The sequence below is a fragment of the Mycetomoellerius zeteki genome, unplaced genomic scaffold (assembly GCF_001594055.1).
Source record: "Mycetomoellerius zeteki isolate Tzet28-1 unplaced genomic scaffold, Tzet1.0 scaffold182, whole genome shotgun sequence".
Taxonomy (NCBI): domain Eukaryota; kingdom Metazoa; phylum Arthropoda; class Insecta; order Hymenoptera; family Formicidae; genus Mycetomoellerius; species Mycetomoellerius zeteki.
The window spans coordinates 1396456-1417005 of NW_017256778.1; the positions used below are offsets into that span (position 1 = coordinate 1396456).

At 36.2% G+C, this 20550-nt stretch overlaps 3 protein-coding genes across 5 annotated transcripts in view; 1 reads left to right on the forward strand and 2 right to left on the reverse strand.

Annotated features, from left to right (window-relative positions):
- The window catches only part of LOC108721800 (ubiquitin carboxyl-terminal hydrolase 48), a 56488-nt gene extending 41961 nt beyond the window's left edge, over positions 1–14527 (reverse strand). For 2 of the 3 annotated variants that reach the window (XM_018446563.1, XM_018446562.1), the window contains exons 1-11: positions 14266–14527; positions 12791–12926; positions 12101–12304; positions 11692–12018; positions 11280–11516; positions 10949–11199; positions 10205–10842; positions 10017–10118; positions 9520–9923; positions 9065–9419; positions 8784–8968 (exon numbers count right to left, since the gene is read on the reverse strand). In XM_018446563.1, the coding sequence (XP_018302065.1) occupies positions 8784–8968; positions 9065–9419; positions 9520–9923; positions 10017–10118; positions 10205–10842; positions 10949–11199; positions 11280–11516; positions 11692–12018; positions 12101–12304; positions 12791–12924 (2837 nt within the window). In that variant the 5' untranslated portion in view covers positions 12925–12926; positions 14266–14527. Of the gene's footprint in view, positions 1–8056; positions 8184–8783; positions 8969–9064; positions 9420–9519; positions 9924–10016; positions 10119–10204; positions 10843–10948; positions 11200–11279; positions 11517–11691; positions 12019–12100; positions 12305–12790; positions 12927–14265 lie in introns of all 3 variants that reach the window. The other variant, XR_001936587.1, reaches the window with a different exon arrangement.
- A 19-nt stretch (positions 14528–14546) lies between these two features.
- Positions 14547–16999, forward strand: LOC108721802 (gamma-glutamylcyclotransferase). The gene is made up of 4 exons (XM_018446565.1): positions 14547–15320; positions 16229–16527; positions 16630–16734; positions 16916–16999. Exons 1-4 carry the CDS (start codon positions 15216–15218, stop codon positions 16929–16931), a joined length of 525 nt encoding a protein of 174 aa, XP_018302067.1. The 5' UTR covers positions 14547–15215; the 3' UTR covers positions 16932–16999.
- Positions 16789–20372, reverse strand: LeuRS-m (Leucyl-tRNA synthetase, mitochondrial). The gene is made up of 8 exons (XM_018446564.1): positions 20211–20372; positions 19757–19964; positions 19255–19648; positions 18281–19164; positions 17852–18205; positions 17538–17778; positions 17202–17439; positions 16789–17073 (listed from the first exon to the last, which is right to left on the reverse strand). The coding sequence occupies exons 1-8, from the start codon at positions 20319–20321 to the stop codon at positions 16867–16869; spliced, it is 2637 nt and encodes an 878-aa protein (XP_018302066.1). The 5' UTR covers positions 20322–20372; the 3' UTR covers positions 16789–16866.
- Positions 20373–20550: the final 178 nt, after the last annotated feature.

Genomic DNA, 20550 nt, shown 5'->3' on the forward strand with positions numbered 1-20550 from the left:
GAGTCAGTGCCGCGCGACCGCTGAAATCGCCCGAGACCGAAAGAGGCGAGCAGAGTGCGGCGGTATAATACCGCGAAGAGCGAGAATGCGATAGGTGCGAGAGAAAGAAAGAGAGAGGGACAATAGCCGGGCAAAGGAGGAAGATCGCGGCGAGCATAATGCGAGCAAGGAGTCTTCGATCGTTGTCAGCGGGCGGAAGCCGGCCGGCCGCGCGCGGCTCAGCTCGGCTCAGCTCGGCACGGCACGGCACGGCACAGCACAGCACGGCACGACGGTGCGCGCTAGAATAACGAAAGCTAATTATGCGCTCGGCTCGAAAAAGGGGAATCACGGCAAAAACCGTCGATAATCGACATCCTGCCGCAGTCCGTCGGTCAACAGGACTACCGCCGGTGTAACTTCAGACCGTCGTCCTCCTCCTCCTCCTCCTCCTCCTTCTTCTCCACGTTGTTTCCCTTCCCTCCCGTGCCCCTCGTGAGGACTATCCTGCGCGACCGAAGATCCTCTCCCCCTCTGAGCAAACAAGAAGACCGACCGGAGGCTTTCGCCGATGTAATAAAAAGGGGGTCCGTGGAGGATGCTCCGCTTCTGGTTGTCCGCGGCCAGCTTCACTATGCAAGGTACATTATTATCGAAAGGCGCAAAGATATGCTGTGTTTAATTCGTGGAAAGTAAAGAGCGAATGAGAAAACAGCGCGCAACAATCGATTGTCGGAAACTCGAGACATACATCATATTAAAGTATCACTAAAGTAGTAACTGTAAATAATAATTCACTGACTGACTTTAACCAACCGAAAGATGGAAATTGGAAGATTTTAAGGATTGTAGAATGTTAAAACAAAAGATAATTAAACACTCGAGCTAATTTATAGCAATCAGAAGTAGGAATCTTTCGATTATACAATGCTTAACTAATTTCACGAAGATAAGTATAATAGATGAATTAATAGGTAAAATATGAAAGAAATTTTTATAATTCAATTCCTATGAACGTGAATTTTCTCTAACAAACGATATTTGAGTAAAATCAATAACGGAGAAAACTCGTTGTCCAAGTCGTTGATGACTCCAAGTCAGTTTAATGTAATGCGGCTACCTTACGAGTTACAACTCTGGTAGAAATATGTATGCGGTCTTCCTATTCCATCCATCCAGTACACCATCTAATATTATTATATTGGATTCAGATTTTGCGCAACTTTCGTCCACAGTAACTGTAGGCAAAGCGTTATATCTTGATTGTGATCCTAAGTAGTTTTCACAATTACTAGATAGAGTTAATATAACTATCCAGTAACTGTTCAAAAAATACATAAAATTTCTAGGAATTTCAAGGGAACACACTATAACGCGCGTCCATTGGTCGTTTTCTGAATGTGTTGCACTTGCAGGGTACTGCTGGTTGCAAGGCGGATCGTTGCGCCGGCTAAGTTCGTTTTTTTGTCGGACCTCTCAATACCGATCAAGCGTTCCCGATCGGAGAACAACACGCGTAGGTTGCTAGCCAGGCGTGACCACTGGGCTACCGCGATACACCACGAAAAACGCAGCCACCCGCCATGCTTGGTCGCTCCCGTCTATTTACATTGGCACCGTTGCGGAGAGAGTACAGTCGGCAATATGAACGTGCTCCCCGATATTCGCCAATCCCCCACACTCCTCGGAATGAAATCACGATCGTTCTAAAAGTTGACAATTCGGAATGTAGCAATGTGATTCGGATCAATGTAGCAAATAGACAGTCAATAATCAAAACTATAAATAAAGCAACATGTAAAAGTTTCGATGAGACCGTTAAAATGCATGATAATGAAGAAAAAGATAAACAATGAAATTACGAAACCTCGCGACTGGAACTATAATTATTTCTTTTATACCCAAAAATGGGATCTGTGAAGTTAGCATGATATTCTATTAATATTTAAAAAATAATGACAATTCTAATAGCACTTTTTATAGTTCTATAGTTTCCTTGTAAAAATAAAGAGTTCCGCATTTTTTTTTACTAAAACCAAAATTGAAAATATAGCGTGTTAATTTTGCGAGTATAATACTCTCCCTCTAAAGTACAAGAAAAAGATAAATATTTCCACTTTTAACTACAGATCCCGTTAGTACTACTCGAGTTCTACCAATATATGTAATTTGAAAACAAAATTCCAAATTACCAATTTTAATAAACTTTAAATATGTATATTACCAGAGTTGGCAAATGTTACACGTAACGTTACTCGTTACTAAAAAGTAACGCGTTACAAATTAGGAGTTATTTTTTTCAGTAACGAATGACTTTTTCGATCCATTACAAGTAACGATTGCCTTTTCTAACTCTGATGTTAGCATTACCATCATAAAAAATTTACAATGTCATTACCAAATCGTTATTATAACAAGGTACGGCGTTACAAGTAACGCGTTATTTGCCAACCCTATATATTACGCATCAATGGAAGTAGATTAGGCACTTAGAAATACGAAAGCGTATCAGGTTGATAAAATTTCTATATGAACCCACTGTTAATCATATTTGTAGAAAACTACGAGGAAATGTACGTAGAATAGCGACACGCAGACCTTAGATGAAGAGAATATGACGAGAAAAGAAGAAGGAAGGGAAAGGGAAAAGGAAAGAGAGAGGCGGGCGAAACGTTCAGCTCGCTTTACCGAGCACTGATGATAGTTTTTGCTCGGTAAGATTTTTTGCTTCTACCCCCGCGGCCACCCCCAAGGGTGGATGATATATGACCGCCCCCGAGACACTGGCCACCCCCGGGAGAATGAGGAATAGAGGTGGAGAAAGAGAAAGAGAGAGGGAGGACACATCCTGATTCCGAAAGAATTCCTTCCACGCGTCGAGTGTACGTTTGCGAATGTACGAATCCAATTATCGACGAAAATAATTTTCGTCAGATCAATTAAAAGATCATTCACCGTGTCGTTCGTTATGAAAAGATTTGCCGAGAATATTGCGAAATTTCATCAGGATTGTCACAAATTTCTGATCCTAAAATATCATAACTTTTTCTGATTTCCAGACAAAATTTCATTATTTTCCCTTATTTTCAATAATATTTTGAAATTTATTGTATTTTTGTCCTGATTTGAAAACTGTTAAATATTTTGTTGAAAGATCAATTTAACATAACAATGTAAATTACTATTAGTTGCTGACACTATGCTTGCAATTTTAATTGTTAATAGTACTCCAAAACTACGTAGGTATGATGTACGTATAATATTAAACTTTTTTAAAGCCAAGAATTTTAATTTTCCAGAAAATTTGCAAAATTCCCTGACTTTTCTCTGATTCCCAGTTTTGTGGCAAACCTGAACATACATTGTAAGGCTCATCGAATCGAAGAAACCGAACGTAGATAATGTACTGATCGATCCATTTTTCCCAATAGGAACAATTTCCAAGGATCCTGCTGCGATGAGGTGGTCTTCATCTCTCGAAAATTAGCAAAATATCATCGGACGAGGGAGAGAAGAAAGCTTAGGACGATTCGAGTTTATAGTGGTAACGCGCGCGCGGAGGTCTCTCGCAATGAATCAATTTATTTAAGGGTAGTTGGATTTCGCGAGTCGATGCACGACGACTACGAGCCACCCTCCTCCAATACCAAGACTCACCCCTCTTTTTCTAGGTGGCTCGTTTCGTCGAATGATTTATAGTTTTCCTTCCGCGAACACCCGTCCACCCCGCCCGTCGTGTTGCGCTCTCTCTTTCCGCTGCGCCTCGAAGCAGCGGCACCCTCTTGCCAAATGTACGCAAAATAGTCGGAATTTCTTCGGTGTTTCACCCCTCGCTGAAGAGGAAAGGGAAACCTACGTCAGGCCGCATCGAGTTATCGAAACAGCGATAGATGCTTTTCCGTAAGAGCGAATCAGCCGATCGTCGTCAACCGATGAAGGAGAGCGCGAAGCAAAAACTTTGCGTACTCTCTACAGGAGAAAATTGACTCTTCGAACGGATTTGTGCGCGAGGGAGATTTGCGTTCGGAGCGTCGGACAACCAGCGTAAATGGCCAGCTGAACGAAGGACGGTGAGAATAATTAGTCATTTATGAGACCGTAAGTGGGGCCGCAAATCGGTCCTTCGCGAAGGGACGACTACGATGTTAGGGACTCTGCGGGGACGACGGCGTTATCTTGAAATTATTAATCATATTGTAACGCGCGTCGCGCGAGAGACAGCCGAAGGGAGCGCGAGAAGGATGAGGAGAGACGAGAGACACAAGCTACCGGCTCCATGGACTTATCTGGCACCTTAATCAATTCCCAGTTATTAATTATGGCCTCTGCCCTTCCCCGACCATCACATTCACCTCCTCCGTTCTACGCCAGTCTCGCGGCGCACGCTTCCGAGACCCACGACGACGACGACGACGACGGCACCATTGTCCGCGGTGTTACAATGCGGTGTCAACAAGATCGCGGTCACATTTTCCCCAAGCATGATCATTAATAATTATTTACCGAAGTGCGAAAGTCAAACTGGGAACGCGTGCGACCAATAGACGCTGACATTGCGACGAAGCTTGTACTCAGGTAATAAACGTCGTATAATACTTACTCGTTTGTCAAAAGAATGAAAAATAAATCAATCTTTCACGTAAAATTGTATACATTATGTATATGTATAAAGTAATTATCATTAACCTTTAGAGGATGAGATCCATTTTTTATATCTTCTAACTTTTCCTTGAGTAAGATTTGTTATAATTTATTATTCATTGTATTTCTTGCCTCAAAATATAACACTCTAGTGGCTTTCACGTCCTGTAAAGATTAATATCTGATATTAAAAATTAAATATCTCGCTATACTATCTACTTATTTTTTTCGTAATAAATTATACAATATGTTTATGCCCAAATGCATCGAAGAAAATAATAAAATGCATTTCTAATGACAGACAATAATAATCAACAGTTTCTATAAAGTTAATTATAATCAACAATTTCTATGTCATTGCCTACGAGGTGTAGGTTTTTAAATCACCAATGTCAGGGAATATCCACGCACCAAAAGAAAGGATGAGTGGCGTCAAGTAGAAGTTGAATGATCGTTTATGCAAATCCTAATCCTTTCGAAGATCCATCTGAGCGACGTTGACGGATTGGCGGGGGACTTTGTTTGAAGCAGTTAAACGGATTGCAATTCTCGTCACCATTTGTTCTCCTAAAGGCGTGAGAGCTTCCAAAGTGACCGATTAGCGAGTCTTAGCTAATTATCAATAAAAGGGGTAACAGAAGGAGCAAATGATTGCTTATCAAGAGATAAATTAGAAGAATTATTTTTCTATACTTAATAAAAAAAATAAGAAATTAAAAGTGAAAAACACTCGATTTATATATCATGCACAGTTCAACTCGAGCAACCATTCAAAATAAAAGTATATATTAAATTTAATAGCTAGTAATATTATTTTTTATATTTTTAAAAGATCATTTGTCGAAAAATTGCTTCTTTATGCTTTTAAACAAATAAAATGATCATTTGAAATTACTCAAACTGATAATGCGGAGAAAATAAAAACGTTCATGTACTTGTAATTGTAGAATAGTGTAAATATAGACAATTTAATACAAAATATATATGTATGATATATAGAGAGTAATTTTATATCCCAAGTATTGCAAAAAATGTACTATACACGTACTGTATAATATAACTATGTGTAATGGAAGCAACGAACTATGGAGTTTTGTTCGAAAAATACAAAGAACGATTATACTGGCAGTGGTGACGCAAAAAAGGGGCGGCATGCCCGACCTGCTGAAAAATTAATCACCGACGTCACAAAGGAGTCGGTCGAAGACAATGCCAGCGGTCCGGAAAAATATTTTTCACATTTTCCCTCCCTCGGTTAATAGCAAATTCTCGATAATAGATCGTGGATATTCACAATCTCAAGAAATGGGGTCGAAATAGGGAATTATCGTTCTTTTACATGTCTCTCTAATATCAAAATGCGATATAGAATGAAATTTTTTTATAAATACCAGATTATTTTCAGAGATACTGTTAAAAATTTAATACGTAGAAATGTAGTAATCTATATTCATCTACATCATATTATGTGAAGAGAAGAACATTACAGTTATATATCCTTCTTCTTACGCGTGTAATTGCTTGTTTGATACGGGAACCTGACCACTTATTTCGTGGTTTTCATACCCCCTACGCGTATCGTGTATACCGAAATCGCGCGTGACACGACAAACGTGTAATCCGCGAGAAGGGTTGATCCCGGTTTAGCTCGCATACCGTTGAATCCACGAGATTTAAGCCCCGGCGAATTTGAATCTGTCAATCCGAAGTGTCCAGCCAACGTGTCGCGCCGCACGAGAGAATGTATAATAAGGGAGGGCACAGATAATGCCATCCTGGATGTTAAAAGACTTTTTTTCGCTGTCGGAAGGATCTCGCTCGTATTTACGATATCATATTCGAGCAGAGAGTCGCCATAGAATTTACTAAAATTTCTCTAAAATATTTAGAGGAAGGATCTTTTTTGTTTAGGAAAGAACGCGAGCGACGAAAGAAAAATTTTCTTCTAATTCTTGTGTCACCGTGAAAAAAAGACGAAGAATATAACGAAGAAATCATAACATTACATGTAACAGAAGCAAATTTATTTTTTCTTAACAGTGTAGTGTATTGATATTTACCCTGAAAACTATCTTCCGATTGGCCGAAATATTATGACGTAACGAAAAATATAATGGATGTTCCTAAGATTTATAACTTAGAATTCTGACTTATCACTAGTGTGATATAAATAATGACATATTGTAGAAAGTCCATCAAAGTTTTTTACAATTTAAAACCTCGTAACACTAATCGTACAGATTGTACGATCATCCAAACATTTTCGCTTCGGGTCCAAATGACCCATTGCTGTAGTCAAAGGTTAACATTATGCTAATTGTATATATTCAAATAAATAAATTTTATGGTCTATAAATAATCATGGATGGCTCTGAAGTATTTACAGACTTGACATATTGAATTGGCCGATATTTCTGATCAACGGACAGAGCAAAAACAAAAAGAGCTCAGATTCATTCCTGATGAATGCGTACTTCAGAAGTGTGTGCCTTTGAGATGGTTTTCCCCAAGTGAAGTGTAGATTACCAGAAAAGTAGAAACTCGAAGAAGATCGAGCGAGAGTCCAAATTGCATTTACGGTCTTGACCGTGGAAGAAGGCGAAACGATATTAAGACACCGGTGGCCCTTCGTCGGGGTCGATGTATCATTTGCCGGCGGGTCGTTAAGCGGTTTCAATTAGTTTTCTCCAGTGCCCGACCCTCCCCCGCAGCCACACGAGCGAGAGACGAGAGAAAGAGGAGCCCACCACCGCCGCTCAGCTTAATCGCGCGGTCCAATTTTTTCTCATAATTAGGAAAAGCTCGTTAATACATCCCGGATATATCTACCCTTCCCGTTCACCCTCCCTTTCCAACATTTACGACAACCGGTTTCGACTACGGTCGACGAGCGCGAGATCGAACGTTCGTCACCGCGTTTCTCGCAAAAATCTCGTAATCGTATAATAGGAGAGTCGAAATAAAATTTCACGTTCGAACGGAAGACATTTTAAGAAGAACGTAAATAAATAATTATACATATATAGCAGGTTGAATTGCAATAAAATATTTCTTCAAATGCATCAACATTTTAAATCGAAGAATATTAAATTTATTTTAGAATTAAAAAAATTTTTAACTGAAGAATATTTAATCCTCATTAATTTTACCCGGCAAAAATTTTATACTAAATTTTCGTCCAAATATGTAAGGGTGCTTGAGAAAAAGCATAAGTAAATAATTATATGCACTCAGATTAAATTGCAATTCAATGAAATATTAGATATCTTTTAAATACACCAGTGAGTTAAAATTTAAAAAGAAAGAAATGTAAGAAAATACTCAATCCATTTTTAACTCGGTTTTCATTAATTTTGATTCAATACAGCTATTTCTATACATACTATTTACGACATAATACTTTCTTTCAAGCGTCTAATTTTATTGAATAACATACCTTTCCGTGTATTATTCACCGATATTAGGTGTAGAAAAAACGTTGCTCATCACCGACTGCGTCTCGCCCCGTAATGGCGGGCGGTTGAAAAACTGTGGCGCGCAATTTTCAGGACAACTAGCGCCATCTTAATTGAAACATACGAACGTAGAAGAAACGCTCGAAACTCGCAGTTAGTTACCGACAGCCAACAATAAAATTTATAATGTTTATCTAATCGACACATAGAAAGCGTTGTGACTATAAAATGATAACTTATTTCGGGAGACAATTATTTTTACGTATCATTTTTTTTCCGAAAGTTGGCTCGTCAAAATCCATAATTGTATACATTGAAAACATGTATGGATGTAAAACTTTTAATTTTTTTTAATTAATATACTATCTAAACGGGTGAAAGATTATCGCAAAACACATTCGTCCGAGAATTGCAATTACAACGCCACAGCATGAAATAAATAATGTAAAATTTAACCTTTGGAGGACCGGAGACCCTTTTAGAGACCCTTTTTGAAATGTTTTAGTTAATTTTTAATTATTCTAACAATATCTAATGATATTTAATTTAAAAAATAAGGGATGTCATTTTTTTTTTTTCGGAGGCTCCTTCGAGTGACGCCACCTTTTTCGCTATTCAACCCCATGACATTGACAAAAAAATTCTAACCCTTAAAATAAAAAAGTCGATCAAAAACATGTCGGTCCTCAGAAGGTTAAGCGATCTCACCGAATGAAGGAACGCCAACTGTCCAGGAAGCTCTTCTCCACAATGTAGAAAGATTTCAGAGGATCATCGCATTTGGAAATTTCATTCCTATTCTTTCCGTAATACAAGTCGGTAAGCTCGTCTTTCTGCTGCTTCGCCTTTATTTTGTCGTCTTTCTTCGCTCTTTGCGCACTTTCCATCTTTTCCTGAAAATCAACAGTACATATAGATACAAAGACAACTAAATAAATTGTTAAATTTCAATAATTTATTCGCAAATAAGAGAAAAAGGACTTATTTACCTCGCAGATTGAACAGGACGGCGATCCAACGGGATATTCTTTCGAATCCGGAAAATATTTTTTAAGAATCACCCATGCCTCTTGAGGTATCACTTTTCTACTGGAATCTGCCGTTTTAAGAGACTTGTGCTCGCAGAGTAAATCTTCGTTGAAGTTTATAATAACCTCATTTTCCTTATTCTCCTCGACTTCCTTCGGACAATCGTTGCCGTCTTTGTCCATATTCTTACTCTCCTCCTGCAGAGTATCCTGGCAATCGTCCTCCTTTTGTTCTATATCCTCTTGAAACGTTTCCATGGCTAACCTTCGCCATGATCGCAGTGAATCGGTACCAATTATATAGCTCGTTTCGACACTAAAACGACAGAAACATATATCATAATTATTATTATTATTAATGTTATTATCTCACTTTTTTTATTATAGTAAACTTTAAAAAATAATGAGCAGCTTACGGTTCTTTAAATGTACGAATTAACTCTCCAACTTCTTTGTGATCTCGTTCAAGTGTTATCTTGAAACGCAATAATTTGCAACGTCGTTTTACACAAATTTCGCATAAAAATGTCTGGTCTAACCGCGGACCTCCTAGATATTTATCGTAAAGCATTTGAGCTGCTAATTCCGGCACGCATTTCATACGACTAACTTTCATTGGATCAAGTCGATAGTGCGAGCACATTAAATTGGAATTGTCGATCGGACGGATTTCGACTGCAGAGGAATGTCCGATCAACCATTTCGATAGCCAGTCAGTTGGTATCCAATAATAATTACTCCAAGATACTGTTGAATGGATTATATTATACACGTCTATTACGAGTTGTCGTTTGGAATTCTGATCCTCAATTTCTTTTTGCTAAAAAAAGAGGAAATTATGTAGCAACGAATATAAAAAAAAAAGTATAATAATTCTATCGTTTTCACGTTATACGATCGAATATTTCCTTACTTTTTCTTGCTGTGCGGCTAACAAACTCAATTCGTGTTTAACATTTTCTTGTCTGACAAGTTCACGCATCGTACTGCTTACTTGCCAATTCTCAAATTCCATCTGTAAAGAAAAAAATACATTTAATTTAATGTTAATAAATCAAAATTTAGTGAACCAAAAAGAATTTATATCTTAAGGATTTTTACCTCTTCATAAAAATCACGTTCACCACAACTCATAGCTCTGTGTGCGTCACCATTCAATCGTTTATAATCTACCTTACCAACTTTCACTACTGACTCTTTTAGATCGTGAACTTTTTGTACTTGTTCTAAGGTAGAATCATGTGTGTCTTTACATCCATTTGTGCTAGCTACAATTTCTGTATTATTTTCACCCGTGATAGGTGTATCATTTTCACCTGTGATAGGTGTATTATTTTCACTTGTGATAGATGTATCATTTTCACCCGTGATAGGTGTATCATTTTCACCTGTGATAGGTGTATCAGTCTTTTTAGATATTGCAGATTCATCTATTTCTATTACATTCTCTAAATCTAATTTCAATATTTTTTCAGAGTTTTCTTCTTCAATTAATGGTGCGTCTTCAATATCAGCTTTCTGTTTCGGCTCGTCCGCGGTATCCGATTTTTCTGTAACTGAAAGTTTCTCGCAGTAAACAGTATCATTGGAGGCATTTATTTCCACATCAAGTTTTTTCAATTTTGCTTTTTTCGCAGCATTTATTCGTCCATCTGAAGTTAACTTTTTATAAACCAACATATAAGCTGTGTTGGACGATAGAAATCCCTTTGGAACACGTCCACGTTTCATTGATTTATCTATACAGAAAAAAAGAAAAAAGTTCACTTTCTGCCTTCTCGCATGAAAAGCCATACATTTCTTTCTTTATTATTAAATACAAAGTATTTGATAAAAAAAAATTACCATTTACGCTATCCTCGATTCGTTTATTTTGCATTTTTTCAACTTTATCGTCGCTAAATTGATACCACTCCCCGCTTGAATTACATATATTCGCAATGTAATGCCCAGAATGTGCAGATGGACCTTTATGGCTCAATACAGCGACGAGACTGTAAAGATGAGTTTGAGGCTGACACCTAATATATTCCGACATATCAAGCTCTTCGGGAAACTGAATATACGAATTCAACTTCTTCTTCTGTCCGGAATCTCTATTATAAATTACAACACCATTATTTCGGACAAATCAAGTTTGTTACTATCATAAAATTCATAAAAACTCAAAGCTCACCTATGGAATACAAAGCGCATTAGTTGAATATTTAAAGTCTCTGGGAGAGACTCCAGTCGTATGAATCGCCTGGCGTCCTTTTTATCATTGCAAGTGACACAATGGTATTGATTCGCCCCCGTCAGCTGTTCTTCTGATAAATAATTGTCGATCGCCTCTTTCAAAGTTGCTGCCAGCTGTAGATCCAACTCATAGAATGTGGTAGACGTTGGGTACTCAGTGCTGCACGTGGAGCAACTGCATCAAACACAAAATTCTAATTATCCACTAAAAAGTCATTTCACTCTCCACCGGATCAGTTGGTCGCGCCAGTCATCGTAGCGAGCAACGTGTCCTACCATGTTGTCATCGTCAAGATCATCAGCACCATCATCGTTTAGGAAAATTCTCATTGTTCCTTCAGAAAACCCACCGATTGATATAGCTGTATTTTCCCTGAGTCAGCCTCTGCAGCATCTGCTTCAGTTCTGAGTTTTGCTGTAGCTTTCCTTCGATATGGCACAATAGTAGCTTGGAAAACTCCTGCGCATCTTGCTGTGTTCTGGTATCCAAGGATAACGCGATAGCGAGATTGATTGGATCAAGAAGGCTCCGATTGCCGAATTGCATCATCGCAAAAGTGTACTGCAATTGGCCAACTACAGTTACTGGATGATAAGGTACTCCTGCTTTCTTAAACTGGCACAACGCCTCCTTCTCCTCTGGATCTTCCGTAATATCCCATTTGTATATTATTCTCCTGTTGGTATTAAATTTATCAAGATGATGTGCAACATATATGTAAAAGGTTCAGTTTTAATTAATATATATCATGTATATACCTCATGTCTTCATTGTGAAACCACATTTGAATTAAGCTATTGACGTAGCAAGTAGCACCTAGATTCTTTAAGCCAACATATTGGGTCGGGTCGCGTAACTCTGATAAGGAACTTTCTAAAGACACTACCTCGGCCGGCTGGGACTTCATATACTTGTCTTCTCCTAAACCTGTCAGACATTGTGGATTATAGGTGCAATTACGTCTGAAACAGATAATGCATCTTAATATGAATACATATTTACAGTTGTAGAAGGAAAGAAAGTCAGACGCGGAACTTCTTTTAGTGTAGAACCTTTTAATGCGTTTGAGGCTGCATTTGGGAATATATTCTCCAAGTATCAATTTATCCTTGTTTAACATTTGATAAATAACAATAGAATGATACTTGGAGACACACGATGTGTATTCCCAAATGCAGTTTAAATCTCGCAGAGTTAAGCATGATCGTCGCAGCACGATGGTTTAGTAACATGTGTGCTGCGGGACAGATGAACTTTGGGAAAATCAAAAATCAAGGGAATTTCAGAAAGAAAGGCAGAACAAAAAAGAAAGTGTCTCTCTATGAGCGAAATAAAAGTTTTATGTTAAGGTAGTGTTGTCTATCGCTTTATCCCTATCACACAGTAAACTTTGCAGTATAGTTGATGTATACAAATCTTTTATTCCTCCAAAATAATTTCCAACTTACTTGCAATTTTTACAACTCTTTAATCCAATTCTATATGCAGTTTCTAAATGTATTTTCTCAATCTCATCTGGACTGATGGATTCTATCCATGCCCATGCTAACTTATCCAAGTCTCCCTTCTTAGTAGGCGGCATTTCTGTGACATAAAAATTCAGTGAAAGATTAAATTATATAGTTGTATAATCTGAATACACAATATTATGACGATCGATATACATCAGCAAAATCGTAAAATCATTCCTCCTTTCGATGAAAATAACTTCAATAAATGCAATAAATTATTTTTACAATTTTTAAAATTGTACAATTTTCCATAATGGGTGCGTTCCAAGTTATGCATAAAGTGCATGATGTATCGTTTTGTCCTTCTTTATTATATGGTGAACAAGAACAAATGATGCATTATGGGCTTCATGCTTAACTTGGAATGTACCCAATATATTTAAATTCTAAAAACATAATTCTAAAAATATCTGCCTACAACAGATTAAATTAAAATATTATATATTATTTTTAAACTATCATAAAAATATTATATGCTTTATCACAATATCATGCAATCCATGCTTCTCTCGAAACATTCGTTCCAATGAAAAAAAATTGAAAGTCGGGGGTCACATCACCCTCTCTTTTTCTCTCTCTTTTTATTTCTTAGAACAGAGCTGGGATTAGTTCCACATTTCGGCCGATTTTCAGCTTGGTTCCTGCCTCTTACTTTACCAACCCGCGTGCAGCCTAAATGCCGATCGGCCATTGCCAAGCTGAAAATTGCTGAAAATCGGTCGAAATGTACAACTAAATCCCAGCTCTGCCTTAGAAACCCCATAATAATTTTTCGCGCCATAAAAAAAAAAGATCTTGTCATTTGGAAAAACAACAGTAAAGGGATGAAAGACGTGGATGGCTCTTCACTCGGGACTTCACTCGTCCACGGACTCATCCAGGTTCGCGGAGGATCCAGGTTCGATTCCATCCATGCCTCACATACACGATTTTCCACGTGTTAACTACTCCATGTCGTACTTAGGGAACTTACTGTTCAATCTGTGTGATTAAGTTTTAGAAGGCTTAAGGCTGTTGCAAATTATACGAAAGGGGCCTATTTGAGTATCTACTTTGAATCGACACTATATAATAATCGCAAGTCTTGAACAAGCAAAGCCTCTGTTCCCCGAGGAGATTATCACTGGATCCTTGATCCTTTTTTGTCGCATGGTACTGTAACCCTTCGTAGTGGATCGAAAATTCAAACAGGAGCCTTAAGAAGAAAAAGAACAAGCAGTGTAGGGATCAAGAGACGCAGAGACGATCGACGCGGAGAACGCGTTGTTACAAAGCGTTCCAGGAAAGACACGTGGTGATAAACAACGGTGAACGCGACTCGGCGTCCGTGTAATGATGCCTATGTGCATCCAAGCTGCCTTACTTGTTCTTCTTCTTAATTGGCCCTAGTTCTCGTAGAAAAGCTGCCTTACCTTCACACGATTTACGACTTAGGTTATGAAAAAACACCGCCACGCTATTCCTGCGGCATTATCCCGCCGAATTGTTTCGTGTCCATGCGGCCCACGCCGTCAAATATTTCCAGTGTATATCCACCAGTTCCTCTGCGAAGTGTCCAGAACTCAGAAGTGTAGCCTGCAGTCCGCGGTGGTCGGAAAAAGAAAAAAAAAGGGGAAACGATCGAGACAGAACGAGTGAGAGCTGCCAGCCAAGTGTCTCGTCGACCGAACTTAACCGAACTCACCGAACGCTTCAGGGTGATATTTCATTTGTGCGTTTTTGTCGTACGACAAATTTTTCAAGCCTGTTGATTGGCTATGGAATAGAGAGATCCGAGGATCTCTCTGTTCTATACACATTTGTTGTACAACAAAAACGTACAAATGAAATAACACCCTCAAATTAGAGTCCTGACACTCCTGACTCTACCTCAGAGATGCGATCGGTCGGTCGGTTTTGGTTTGGGTTGCGAAGCGCGCGTCAAATCAATCGCCGGGTTTACCGACACAGTGAATCCTGACAGAAACTCGGTTGATTAATTAGACAGATAAAAGTTAATTAAGTGATAGACAGTGTCACCTGGTGTCACCGTCGAAACCGTAGAGACCGAAACGGCGCTCGTGAGAAGCGAAAAGCGCGTCCTCTTTCTTCATGATAATTATTGTTAACAGCGACTTAATTGTTACTTGTACACATAAGACATATTTCATATGATATATGATGGTGGAAGAAACCATGAGATATCTTATCTTTCGTAAATACACACAATATATTTTGTACACACAGTGTTTTATATATATATGCGCTCGGTGCCGTTTTAACAATAGCAGTAATGCAATAGTGTCAAATGAGATGCGAAATTTTTTATTACTTTAGTGTTGTGAAAAGTTTGCAAGACTTGCAGTTTGGATCGGTCTGAAAAATGGCAAACACGTTTCTGTATTTCGCTTATGGGAGTAATTTATGCGCTAAGAGGATACATTTATGTAATCCGACCGCAATAATGAAAGACATCGGTTACATAAAGGTAATTAAGAAAAGAAAATCAAGATGTATATACATATTTTTTTAAGTTATTCCATGTCTCCAAGTTTGTTGATTGACAAAGTACTGGTTGATTTAATGCAGGATTTATTCCAAACTTTATATGGATATGTATATTAATTGTTATATATATATATATATATACAGAAATATTTTTAATACATATAATTTTGATACTAATATGCATTAAATAAAATCAAACGTAACATATATACATATACATTACTATTATTACTTATTATTTGAAGAGAAATTTAATAAGTTTAATAATTCATAGTTTGTATTCTGCATCATTATCTGTTCGTATAATTTAAGATTTTTACATTTTATGTGAATATATTCATAGATATCTCTAATAATTATATATTCGTGAATAAATTCGTAGATATCTACATTACATGTAATAAAACTTTACAAAAGGCAGAGTAAGGATACAAACTACATCATTTTAAAATATCTATGAAAATATCTATTTAATCTTTCTTTTAGAGATATCTACGAATATATTCACATAAAATGCAAAAATCTTAAATTATATGAACAGATAATGATGCAGAATACAAACTATAAATTATTAAACTTATTAAATTTCTCTTTAAATGCAAACAAGAACATTTTAATATTAGATACATTCTACAATAAGCCATTAGTTATATATCTCATATAAATATATATATATAAATATAAATCAGAAGTTAGAAACTGAAAATTGACCAATCACAGTTGTCAATTTTTAGCTTCTGACTTCTATGACTTCTATGGCTTATTGTAGAAGACTCATTAATCTTATTATATTTGTATCATTTATATATTAATATATTTATTAACATTACAGTATATTTATATGTATACATATTTATATAAAATAATACACATGTATTTTTATTACAGAATTTTAGACTGGATTTTCACAGATATTCTAAACGATGGCATGGAACATCTGCCACAATTGTAGAAACAGAACATTCAGTCGTGTGGGGTGTAGTCTGGGAATTAGACAAGTGCAATTTAGCTACATTAGACTCTCAAGAAGGTGTTCAAGATAATATATATCATGCAATGTCAGTGAATGTTGAAACTTCTGATGGTAGAACTTTAAATTGTCGAGTGTACCAGCAGTGTAATAATCCAAAGGAATATATAAAGCCAGAAGATTTTCCAATGGATAAGAGACCTTCACCGTTATACCTGTATGTCATCACATGCAATTTAAAAAGCAATCACAGCAATTTAAACACAATTATTTTTATCTTCAAAAAATATCGTCTAAAAATTTGCCATGATTCATGCAGGAGTACAATATTAAAAGGGGCCAAAGAAAACAATCTTCCCACTGATTATATAAAATTCTTGAAAACTATTCCAGATAATGGATATGAAGGAGAATATGACATTAGGTAAGCGAGTTGAACTATCATGGATTTTTAATTGAAAAACTTTGTTCTCTCTTTATAATAAATATTTCTTAATAAATATAATAAATTTGTATTATCTTACGTGTACAAATTAAAATAAGCATTATCTTTTATCTAATCTTCAATCTGTGTTTCCATGGTTATGTACAACGACGCATCACAGCTTTTCTTTGCTTTAAAATTGATGTCTACAACATTTTTATTGTACGAATATTTTTGATAATACGGATGGAGGATCACATATTCTAATGCTGTATCTGCCGCCATTTTGTCCAATTCACGTCGAGGAATCTTCATTTTGAGAAATTCTCTTTTATTTACCTGTAATGTTTACGTATGGTGTAAATATGATTAATTAAAATTTGAAAAATAGAAACGTATATAATTTTGTAAGCACCTTCGTTTTTCACGCATTTATATTTTAATAATAGAATCATCAGAATACTTACATAAACATTCATTACAAGATTATAATCCATGTCAATATCTGGCCATTTCTGTTCAAATATAGGTTTGTTTAAGTCAACTTCAGTATTATCTATAAGATGATACTTAGCAGAACAGAAGATAGCCCATAACTCAGAGGCAAAATGTGGAGCGAATGGAGCGAGCATTGTAATTTGAACAGCTAATGCTCGCTCGAATTCGCGACTTTTTGTTAGACACTCCAAGTCAACTTTTCGTAAGCTATAATTACAGATTCAAATTTATTCAATGTGTACATATATATATTCAAATATTAAAATTATACTGCATGGAGTTACTGAAGTAATATAATTATTTACCTATTTGTAAGGCCTTGCATTCGAGATATTGCTACACTAAGTTGCTGCGATTCTACTATGTTAAATGTCACATTTTTGAGAAAATAATTCCGACTGTCAAACATATATGCATCCTGTTCGATATATTTAGGATTGGTAGGTTTGCTTTCAAATTCCTCCAGAGACATTTTGTCGCGTTTAATTTTAAATCGTTTAACAAGATTCCAAAGACGGTTTTGCCAATTGTTTATACCTGTCACCGCTGCAATTATGAATAAGTATATTATGTTCAAATAAGAGCATTTAAATAAGTGACTGTAATTTAAAAAACTTACTATTTTCCGACCAATTTCTAGTAGACGTTGGCGCAACATCGGCCAGTATTAATAATCTTGTCGTATCTATTCCATACTTATTCAACAGATTGAGAGGATCAACTCCATTGAGCTTTGATTTTGACATTTTTTCCCAGCACATGGAGACAAGTTCTCTGGATTTCGTCTTGTACTGATCCCCTTCCTTCAACGCTTCATTTTCTGGTATATATTTTCCAGTACTTATAATTTGATATGTTTTACCCATTACTACTCCTTGCACGAGAAGTTGTTTAAATGGTTCTTGGCATGGTAAAAGACCTTCCGAGTGCAGAAAGTGACTCATAAACCGGGCAAAGTATAAATGCAGCACGGCTAAAAGGTGTGAAATTTATAAAGATATTTTGATAAAAATGTCGAAATACAGTGATTAAGAAAATGTTATTATACCATGTTCTTTTCCACCTATATAGAGATCTACGGGAAACATTTCCTTAACTTTTTCTACCGAAAACATCTCTTTTGTATTTTTAGGATCTATAAATCTTAGAAAATACCAGCTACTATCTACAAACGTATCCATTGTATCGGCTTCCCTAGTAGCATTTCCTCCACACTTGGGACATTTTGTCTGCAACCAATCCTTCATATCTTGGATCGAGAACCTTTTATTCGAATTTGAGTTCGTTATCTTTGGCAATATCACAGGAAGTTGATCACGAGGTACAGGTTGTATGCCACAATTTGTACAATAAATAATAGGTATAGGTGTACCCCAATACCTCTGTCTAGAGATTAACCAATCCTGCAATTTCGAGCTTACTGGATATCCTCCTATACCCCATTCTCTAGCTTTTTGGAATACTTCGGATATCTTCTGCTGTTGCTGTTCGTAGCTACGTATCGAATGCCGGGTAAATGGTATTCCAACTAACTCCGAGAATTTTAAATCGTCCATCGATGCTGAAGGTATACCCAAGCGGACGTTTCTCCACGGTGGGTAAACAACTTTGTCAGTAATAAAAATCGGCAACTCTTCACCGGAAAATGGATTTATTATTTTTGCGTTTAAACCCTTTATTTCAACATCTATTTCATATGTATGCTCTTTACGATTTAATATACTTTGAGAGGATATAGCAACAAACTTTGCGTACTCTACAAATTCTGGCATGTCAGTCCATATGTTTAATATTCTTGGAAAATCTGAAATTTCGGATACTAATTTAAAATCAATATTAATGCCATTGCAATCACCTATCCAGTGTTTTTGCAACTTTGTAACATCTCTCCACTCCTTCAAGGTTGGATCGTTTAAACCCTCCAATAATGATCTGGTATGACATTATTTTTATTTATTAAAAGTATTAATTTTTCAGAATATATATATATATAGTATATACACACATTACTTTCGAACTTACTTTGCAAAAGCTGTTGTTCTAATAAACCACTGCTTTAACAATTTTTTTTCAACAAGTGCACCAGATCTCCAAGATCGTTGATTTACATCTATTTGTTCCTCGGCTAGTACAGTCTGATCAATAGGATCCCAATTAACGTAAGCTTCCTTTTGATAGACCAAACCTTTATCAAACAACTTTAGAAACAGTTCTTGAGTCCATTTATAATAATCTGGATCACAGGTTGCAAATTCTCTATCCCAATCAAAAGAATAATTTAACATTTTTAATTGGTTACGCATTGTCTCTATATTTTCAGTTGTCCATACAGCAGGATTGATTTGTCTTTCAATAGCCGCATTTTCCGCTGGTAATCCAAAGGCGTCCCAGCCCATTGGATGAATTACATTTTTGCCTAAATTAATTTTATATTGTTAAAAATTATTTTTTTATATATATCATTATAAAGACTTATTCTTTAAATCTCATACAAATCAATATTGTAAGTTTTTGTGAGGCCTACCTTTCAGTCTATAAAATCGAGCTATAGTGTCACTTATTGTATAAACTCGAACATGACCCATGTGCAAAGAACCAGACGGATACGGAAACATAGAAAGAATGTAAAATTTATCTTTAGCATCTCCATTAACACTAGATTTGCAAGGATTAACTTTATTACCCCAAGACTTCTCTATTGCCTTCTTCATGTTTGTCGAACATATTGAAGACTGAAAAGGAATGTTTCATTAATAAATAACATTCTAAATAAGATACAACAATTTTTGAACTTCAGTTCTACTTTACTAATAAAATTTACTTTCATAAGGTGACTACCAGATAACATTGAAAATTTTTTTATCATTATCGCATGTACGAGTAAAATAAAATCAGGCTAAAATAATTAAACAAACTTTACGTCTTATGTTTAAACGTTCTGTATAAAATTAACGAGATAAACATTTAAACAAAGATACCGATATATCAGAAGTAGACAGTTGCAACGATTGGTGAAAAAAATTATTTAAACTTCTTCGTATCTTGCATCGTAATATTTTGAGAGAATAAGGTAATCTTTGCATCATCATTAAGAGTTAGATTTCTCTCGTATAAATAAAGTGAGACTGAACGCCAGTGCACGCATCCGCACACATGATCACGCTACCGCTACATACGCTGCCATTTTTCTATTTCTACAACTGTAGATAAATTACTGTTTATGGATTGAGAATATCATTTACTTTGTCAATCTGAAATATTAGTTATCCTTGAATATTATTAATATTATTATTGACATTATTATTAACTTCGAAAAAA

Excerpts from the sequence above, each read along its gene's own strand:
- LOC108721802 (XM_018446565.1), top strand. The coding sequence starts at position 15,216 with ATGGCAAACACGTTTCTGTATTTCGCTTATGGGAGTAATTTATGCGCT. Across the intron at positions 15,321-16,228 it reads AAGACATCGGTTACATAAAG|AATTTTAGACTGGATTTTCA; the intron begins GTAATTAAGAAA and ends TTTTTATTACAG. Across the intron at positions 16,528-16,629 it reads AGACCTTCACCGTTATACCT|GAGTACAATATTAAAAGGGG; the intron begins GTATGTCATCAC and ends TGATTCATGCAG.
- LeuRS-m (XM_018446564.1), bottom strand. The coding sequence starts at position 20,321 with ATGATGATGCAAAGATTACCTTATTCTCTCAAAATATTACGATGCAAG. Across the intron at positions 17,779-17,851 it reads TAGAAATTGGTCGGAAAATA|CGGTGACAGGTATAAACAAT; the intron begins GTAAGTTTTTTA and ends TCATAATTGCAG. Across the intron at positions 17,074-17,201 it reads ATCTTGTAATGAATGTTTAT|GTAAATAAAAGAGAATTTCT; the intron begins GTAAGTATTCTG and ends TAAACATTACAG.